Source organism: Hemibagrus wyckioides, linkage group LG26 (assembly GCF_019097595.1).
Source record: "Hemibagrus wyckioides isolate EC202008001 linkage group LG26, SWU_Hwy_1.0, whole genome shotgun sequence".
NCBI classification, from domain to species: Eukaryota; Metazoa; Chordata; class Actinopteri; order Siluriformes; family Bagridae; genus Hemibagrus; species Hemibagrus wyckioides.
The window spans coordinates 8,473,502-8,482,568 of record NC_080735.1 but is presented as its reverse complement, the minus strand read 5'-3'; the positions used below and the strand labels follow the sequence as shown (position 1 = coordinate 8,482,568).

The following is a 9,067-nucleotide window of genomic DNA, read 5'->3' as shown; positions in this document are numbered from 1 at the left end:
GACAGTGCGCACCCTGTTTCCGGCAGCGAGGCCGCGGAGGATGAGGGGGAAGATGTCCGAGGCTCACACCGAGGCGGGAAACGACATCATGCCGGCAAAAAAGCAGAAACTGAGCAGCGATGAAAACAGCAACCCTGACCTCTCCGGGGACGAAAATGTAAGCGAAGTGTGTAATTTTCATGTACATTATTTTTGTAGCTAGAATTGATGAGGGTGGGGGGTTTCTAACGCTGTATTTTCTCTTCTTGGAGCGAAGTTGTCATTGTCGCTTGTAGTAAAGTTCACTGGGCTTGTTTCTGTAAGAGCACGACTTCCAACATGGCCACGTGTTCATTCTGGTGGACAATTGTTTTTGTTTTTCCTTTCCCCCCCCTCTGCCTTTGTTTTTGTCTCCTCTGTGAGAGCCCAGTGTGCCTTATTCACTCGGACTGGCTAATAGCTTGCTAGCAGACTGGGCTGCATGGTGGACAATTGTCTGAGTTTGTTTTGATGTTTCCTGGTGTAGATGTTGTTTTCACGTTATTTCTACTTTACTTAGCCAAAAAGACGTGTAAATAATTCGGTCTGTTTCATGTTTCTTTGGGTTGGACTACCTGCAGTGCCTTGCCTTTTATATATATATATATATCTCTATCTATGTGTGTGTGTGTGTGTGTGTGTGTGTGTGTGATTTCTCAGAGCAGTGTTTCAGTAAGATTAGCATCTCTGCCAAGAAAACACACACACTCTGAAACACTATGAAGAGCAAGTGCCTTGGCTTTAAAAACAACCTGCAAAGAAAATGATTAAATATGGAAATACATATATACATTACAGCACAGTGAAATTCTTTCTTCGCATATCCCATCCTTGGAGGTTGGGGTCAGAGGGCTGGAGCAGAGAGGGTTAAGGGCCTTGCTCAAGGGCCCAACAGTGGCAACTTGGCGGTGCTGGGGCTTGAACCTCCAATCTTCTGGTCAGTGACCCAGAGCCTTAACCACTTGAGCCACCACTAAAAGTGACACTGTAACACTGCTCTCTAACAAAACGATTTCCATCATCATGACCTTAATCTACATACAGCTTTTTGTGTCGTTATATTATGATAAAAAGGTGAGATAAATTGTTAAGCTGCTTAAACATTAATGTTTAGTTTAAATCTGTAAATAAGACCATGTGGATACAAGTTTGTTTTTTTTTGCACTGATACTGATACTCTCACTCCATGAGACGTTTGGTTTGGACTCGAAGCCTGGATACGTCTCTGTCCAGGCGTTTCTTTTGTCCTCACTTCGCTCTTCACAGATTAGTGAAAGTCTCTGAAAACGATCCCGTCCCAGTGCACTCCCTTCAGCTGAAAAATTTGCATAAGTCTGCGTAATCGGACACGACAAGGCGCAACAGATAATCTGCTACAGAAGCCGTGATGGTTTATGTTTAAATAAAATAAAAAAATCTGTGAGCGAAGTTTAGTGTTTGTTTTACACACTGATCAGTTCTGCTTCAGTGTATATGTACACGTGTACGAGTGGTTGGTTTTTCTGCAGCTGGACCGCAGTCTTGATGACCCGTAATCTAGGGAAGAAGCAAGCCATGTCTTTTTTCCAAATGTTCCGTCTCAAACAGGTCCATAGTTCAGCAATCAGGGCACTGATCAGGATGTCGGCCATTTTAAGGGATGTCTGTCTCTCTCTCTTTCTCTCTGTCTCTGTCTCTCTCTCTCTCTCTCTCTCTCTCTCTCTCTCTCGCATCAGTGCTCACTCTGTTCCTTACTGGAAAGTCTTAGTTTCTGATGTTTCACAGCTTGAAAAATGCTGAATGGACTCTCAGCCGACTTCATCTACATATGTATGTAGGTTGTTATGTGTTGTTGTAGCTCTCGAGTCATTGTTATTATGTTAGCAATTTTTAACTTTATTTAATGTTCAATAAACAGTTCGATTGAGTCTAATGTTTTTCAGAAAAATCCACTAGCTAGAAATCTTGTAAAGATACCTAACAGAACAATTGAAGTAAGATATCGGTCCTTCCTGTTGTTGATAGATGTCAGTGGTGATGTTTTATGACGTGAGAATGTAGTCACATCAACAGAAATTGAGTCATTGTGTAGTGAGCCAGAAACCGAGCCAGAGCTTGAACTCATGTATATAATATAATAGACAAGTTGCATGAAATATCAGAAGCAAAAATCACTGCATATTTTGGTGCAAGTAATGTGTATGATTCAGTGTTTGAGGCCCGTATTGGACTGGTGCTGCTCTGCTAGGGAAATGAATCAGCAGATCAAGTCAGTATTTGATCAGTGATTTTTTTTAGATGACTCCTCTAATCATTAACGTGCCGCTGTTTTCTAGGACGATGCGGTCAGCGTTGAGAGTGGAACGAACGCCGAGCGGCCCGACACCCCTACCAACACGGCAAGCGCCCCGGGCAGGAAGAGCTGGGGCAAGGGCAAGTGGAAGTCGAAGAAGTGCAAATACTCCTTCAAGTGTGTGAACAGTCTGAGGGTAAGAAAGAGACACTTCACTCCATTTCTCACAGGCTTGATCAGCCCCTCTTCTGAGTCTAATGATTGTCACTTACTAATACTAGACCAGACGTGTCCAATCTTAGCCGTAAAAGGCGTGCGCGTGCGTGTGCGCGTGCGCGTGCGTGTGTGTGGTGCAAATTTTCAGAAGCCACACCTGATTCCACCTGTTTAATCAGTGGCTTTCAGTGACTTCTGCTTGGTTGGAATTGGTTGAAACCCTTACACCCACAAGGGCACTTTCGGGATAAAACTCTTTCCAGACATCCCAGTACCCGATAATAATTAAAAAAATATCCTCAACGAGAGCTCAGATATGTTGCTGAAACTTTGTTTTATAAAAGTAAAAGTGGTGTTTCTTGTGTCGGTTATGCTCATTTTGTTTAATGCAATTTTTAGGAAGACCATGGCCAGCCTTTGTTTGGAGTCCAGTTCAATTGGCACAGTAAGGAGGGCGACCCCCTCGTCTTCGCGACGGTCGGAAGCAACAGAGTGAGTGGCTCAAGCTGTGTGCCGGATATAAAAAGATCAGGAGTGTAAATGAGTATATGATGATATCATTGTTTAGCCACTAGCCATTCCTTTTCTGACATTTTTATGTCAAACGGAAGCAAATGGCCAGTTTATAGTCTACAAATGGTTTAGCTTTCTGTGTTGAAGTCTATATCGTGTTCAGGTTTTATGGGTAAATGCAGTGCACAGAGAGCTGAGGTGCTCACCTCTACTACATTACAGTTGAACAGCTTGTAAGAAACATACTATATTATCTCTCAGTCTAAAGAAAAATCATTAACTTTACCATTAATCCTACATTTTTTCTTACTTTTTTAACCTCTACAGGTCACATTATACGAGTGTCATTCCCAAGGAGAGATCCGGCTCCTGCAGTCTTACGTAGATGCAGATGTATCCTTGTCTCACACTCTTTGTTCCTTTTCTCCATTATCTCTAAATTTGTTGTTTGGTTAAATATAAAACAGTAAAATATTCAGGGCTGCACAGTATATCAGCACTTTAACAGGTCACAGTGTGCACTCCACTAAGATGTTCTGTATGCATTTGTTGAAGACATTGTTGATAAATTGCAGCATTGTGGTAAGAAAATAAAATACTTTTAGTGATCACAGTTAAACCAAAAGAAACAAAATGTTTCACTAAAAACAATGTGGAAATCTTACTGTGTTTTTGCACGAGGTACAATCAGTTAGCAAGGTTTTAGACCTCTTTAGGAAGACTATGTTTCAATTAAATTTCTCAAAACAGCTTTACAGTAACAAAATGGATTAGGTTAAAAATGACAGTTTATTTTTATCCAGAGTTTCATGGATTTAATGTAATCATGACCAGAGTGTATCTTTAATATGAAGGGGGTTATTGAACTTATTGCTATTGCACTACACGGTAAAGTCATTTAAATATCCAAGTCATCTCTGGTCTTGTGCCCAACACAAAAGACCCATAGTCCAGTCCTCGGTTTATTTTGAAAAGTTGTATTGGTTCTTAACGACCGCACAGGCAGATGAGAACTTCTACACCTGCGCTTGGACGTACGACACCAGCACCAGTCACCCTCTGTTAGCGGTGGCTGGTTCCCGCGGCATCATCCGCATCATCAACCACATTACTATGCAATGTGTCAAAGTAAGTGTCTCTCCCTGTGTCCACTAGGGTGTTATTATATACCGTCCTGTAATAATTAAACGTCATGCCTTTGGGACAGGTGGAACACACCTTTTTGTATGAAGTGTGAGCAGAACAAAGCGCTGTGCAATAGTAGAATACTTCATCAGGTTTAAGGCTTATATAATAAATGTTAAGTCTTTGTCACATACACATTACTGCACAGTGAAATTCTTACTTCGCGTATCCCATCCTTGGGGGTTGGGGTCAGAGCACAGGGTCAGCCATGATGCAGGGTAGGTTGGGCCTTGCTCAAGGGCCCAACGGTGGCAGCTTGGCAGTGCCGATCTTCTGGTCAATGACCCAGAGCCTTAATCACTAGAGCTACCACCGCCCCATTATAGCCAACTTGTCTTTTCCCCCACTGTGTCCTAGACATTCTTTTACAAATAAAACTAACAAGCAATATGGTTACTAGTAAGGTCTTGTAATATCTTTGATCATTTCTACTTTCAGCATTATGTGGGACACGGAAACGCGATCAACGAGCTCAAGTTTCATCCGAGAGATCCCAACCTGCTGCTGTCTGTGAGCAAAGGTAAAGAGCACATTTAATCCTAAACCTTAACAAGGTTTTTGCTCAGATATGTGGCTAACATTTCCACTGTCGCCTGTCAGACCACGCGTTACGGCTGTGGAACATCCAGACGGATACGCTCGTAGCTATATTCGGAGGCGTGGAAGGCCATCGAGATGAGGTCTTGAGTGCGGTAAGTTTGGAGATGGGAACAATGGATGGTGTGTGTGGAAACCTGTGAACTGAAGTGTACACAATCTAGTGGAATAGAGAAATCAGTGACAATGAACATATTTATAAAAGTGTTACCATTTGAATGAAGCTCCTGCGTTATGATCCTGTGGATTATAGGATTTTGACCTACTTGGGGAGAAGATCATGTCTTGTGGAATGGACCACTCTTTGAAGCTGTGGAGAATAAACTCCGAGAGAATGCAGAAAGCAATACGAGGCTCTTACGAGTACAACCCCAGCAAGACCAACAGGTAAGAACGGTTAGACTGTGGCTGTAGTGTATTGTGGGACAAAATGTTTATATGATGCCTGAAGTGAATGTTATATATGAAAAATGATGTGAAATATGAGACGGATATTTTTAAACAACTTTGTTGATTCACATCACGCAGTCCAAGGCTGCTACATCAGAACCAGCTCAGCAGTAAAAGCCATGTAATCAATGAGGAACGGTACATTTATGTATGAAAAGATGTGATATTTTGCCAGAGTATATATTATGTGGCTATAAAACCAGCCTTAACCTAATTCAAAGAAGCAACCACTGATTTTTGGTGTTCTAGGCATTAAGTAAACCCATATCGTTATATGGACTGTCATTTATAGTCGTTTCATATTTCAGGCCTTTTGTGTCTCAGAAGATTCACTTCCCAGATTTCTCCACACGGGACATCCACAGAAACTATGTAGATTGTGTGCGCTGGCTTGGGGATTTAATTCTTTCGAAGGTAAAGATCTGATTGTTTACATCAGAGGTCAAATCACAGGACTGAATGTGAGAAAATGAATCACTGTAAAGCCTCTTTTTTATATTGAGCCTCAGGCCAGTTTTATTTTTAGCTGTAATTGCTCAATGAATGGTTTATACTGCATCTTTCTGTGTGTTGCAGTCATGTGAAAATGCCATTGTGTGCTGGAAACCCGGGAAGATGGAGGATGATATTGACCACATCAAGCCCAGTGAGTCCAACGTGACTATTCTGGGCCGCTTCGACTACAGTCAGTGTGACATCTGGTACATGCGCTTCTCGATGGACTTCTGGCAGAAGGTGCCTACAAAACACACAGTTTTACCTGTGCTGCAACTGATATCACCCTCACTATCTCATCATTATCTCTTATGCATTATCTCTCGTTTCACTAATCTGTCTAGTGTGTAGTGGTTTAAAGGGCAGCGGTAGCCAAGACACCAAACTGAATTTGCTCTGTAAAAACATCATGACCCATGTTTGAACATTACAAATTACCCAGCAACATTTAACTACAAAAAAAGCAAAAGCAAATAACCACTAAAATGGCTACATATACACCGATCAGCCATAACATTATGAGCAGTGAGAGGTGAAGTGTATAACACTGATTTATCTCCTCATCATGGCACCTGTTAGTGGGTGGGATATATTAGGCAGCAAGTGAACATTTTGTCCTCAAAGTTGATGTTAAAAGCAGGAAAAATGGACAAGCGTGAGGATTTGAGTGAGTTTGACAAGGACCAAATTGTGATGGCTAGAAGACTGGATCAGAGCATCTCCAAAACTGCAGCTCTTGTGGGGTGTTCCCGGTCTGCAGTGGTCAGTATCTGTCAAATGTGGTCTAAGGAAGGAACAGTGGTGAACCGGTAACAGGGTCATGGGCGGACAAGACTCATTGATGTATGTGGGGAGTGAAGGCTGGCCCGTGTGATCCGATCCAACAGACGAGCTACTGTTGCTCAAATTGCTGGAGAAGTTAAATGATAGAAAGGTGTCAGAATACACAGTGCATGGTGGTCATAATGTTATGCTTGATTGGTGTAGAGCAGAACACTATAGAGTAAACTGGGATTGAACTAAACCACTGCCCTTTTTTTTTTTTAATTCCAGAAAATTCTTATTACTGTAGTATAGGAAGGTTTAAGTCAGAATAAACATTGTGTATGAGTTTAATCAACATTTATTTAAATATGTAACAGGAAGAAAAAATCTTCTTATAGGTTTTTATAACGCAGAGCTAGAGTTGTTTTTGTTTTTTGTTTTTTTTCCTCCTTTTTTAATGATGGTTATCACAGCGGACACTTGGTGTGATTTCTCACGTTGCCCATACTCTTGATTCGATTAAACCCCGCTGCATCCATGTCATCACTAACATGACCGACCATGTTTTGTTTTGGTTGGTTGCTTTGTTTTTTGGTGCTATTATATGGAGCAGTAAGGCATCTCACCTCTTCTGTGTCCCACATCATTCCCTTTCCACTCATGCTACATGTGTGTTGTGGAAACTAATGAAGTCGTCTAAATCTGATGGGTCAGGCGTTGTTGATTAATTCTCTATAAGAGCAGCTGTGACTACAGTTCAATAGACCTTTATATACATTTTAATATGACATTTTTTCTATAGAAACAACTTATTTACAAGACTTCTGATCTGCATAATCTATGGCTAATACGCAAATTTTTTAACAAATATTTTATTTATGGAAGACGTATGATTTATACATTTCTAGAAGGAGACTCCAGTGTCAGCACTTTGTAAAAGTCAGTATGTTATCTGTTACAGGAGCACAAGAGAGTCTTAAGGACTGAAGATATTTTCTGTTTACTTAAAGAGGAAAAGACTAGATCAGTGAGGAAACATGTTAATGATTATTTGCTGTGATGTTTATCGCTACAGATGCTGGCTCTGGGAAATCAGGTGGGGAAACTGTATGTGTGGGACCTGGAGGTCGAAGATCCTCATAAAGCAAAGTAAGATCAATCCTTTGCCTATTTCACACATTATATAACTGTTCAGTTTTACACAAGGCCTTATTTTTAATATAACAAGATTATAGAAATGATGGTGATTTTGCTCATTCTGCAGGTGCACCACGCTCACGCTACCTAAATGCACTTCAGCCATCAGGCAGACCAGCTTCAGCAGAGACAGCAGTATTCTTATAGCAGTGTGTGACGACGCGTCTATCTGGCGCTGGGACAGGCTACGCTGATGACTCTTCTTACCCTGATGTTTTCTTTCCCGGACCGCTAGAACCGAGCGCTCGTCGCAGGACACGTTCTTAATGGCAGCGCAACCTGGACTATGGATGCTTATTAGCTTAAGCTTTGGAGGTTGCTTACCTCAGATGTGTCTGCTTTTTTTCTGTTCTTCTTTTATTACCTTTTCTGTCTTTTAATAAAAACCTGTTTTTACTTGTTTACCTTGCTTTTTTAGGACAAGGATATCTGTCTGAATGATTCTAAAACTGCCTATAATGTGTGAGGTTTTGAACTTGAGTGTTGTGTCGAGTTTCTTTGCATCACACCGTTGAAGAGCTCTTATCTACAGTGTTATCTTAATAGTTATTTTATACAGTGATTATACTATTAGAATCACATCAAGAGTCAAAAAAACAACCAAAGTTCGAGTGAATAAACCGAGGACCATTTTTGTAATGAATTTACATGGAGAGTTTAGATCATTAGAGTTTATGATGATCATTTAGAATTCGGAGAGAATAAACCCGAGATCTGTGCACAGTCCTGCTTACAATTAAAACCTCTCTTTAAAGCAAAAGAAACATTTTAATAAAATCAAGTCAGAAACCTGGAATAAAGAAAAAGCCATATGGATTTGTCTTGACCATTAAGATGTGATGCAAGGGCCAGATCCTGACATGACTTTCTTCTACTGCTGTGACTTCTCCATCCTCTGGACCTGCCTAATTTATACCGATGCTCTGCTTTTACTTGGAGCTTCTGCACTCACCTTCTTCTGCTGCTGGGACCAGTTCCAATTGTTTGGTTGGTTGAAAACATTTACAGATAAATGATTGAGCTAATTGAACCGGAACCTTTTTATAGCCTGAGAATTCCTATGACTATCAGTCATGATGGACATTTATTGTACCTTGCTGCAAAGCCATATGCTGCAATAAATTATACTGTGGGATGTGTGTTATTCTGATGTTATTCTGTGGTGAAGAAGGATGTTACAGCTTGAAATATTTTGTTTAAAAAAGTCTACTTATATATTTTCCTAAAGAATTTTAACTGGGGGAAAAAACAGCTTTTTGTTGTTTATGCATCCAAAAAAAAAAAGAACGTTAATAAAAAATATTCTAGGGCTTTTTTTTATTCTACATTTTTACACTTGTAAATGGCAAAAAAAAAATC

At 40.6% G+C, this 9,067-nt stretch overlaps 1 protein-coding gene across 2 annotated transcripts; it reads left to right on the top strand.

The window, feature by feature from the left end:
• On the top strand, positions 1–8,108 carry eed (embryonic ectoderm development). Of its 2 annotated transcripts, none has more exons than XM_058379897.1 (12): positions 1–157; positions 2,334–2,486; positions 2,906–2,998; positions 3,347–3,412; positions 4,022–4,147; positions 4,643–4,724; positions 4,805–4,896; positions 5,055–5,188; positions 5,560–5,665; positions 5,828–5,986; positions 7,587–7,660; positions 7,776–8,108. In XM_058379897.1, the coding sequence occupies exons 1-12, from the start codon at positions 41–43 to the stop codon at positions 7,900–7,902; spliced, it is 1,329 nt and encodes a 442-aa protein (XP_058235880.1). In that variant the 5' UTR covers positions 1–40; the 3' UTR covers positions 7,903–8,108. The 2 variants fall into 2 exon arrangements, with proteins under 2 accessions (XP_058235880.1, XP_058235879.1); XM_058379896.1 differs by having other exon boundaries at positions 9–166.
• Positions 8,109–9,067: the final 959 nt, after the last annotated feature.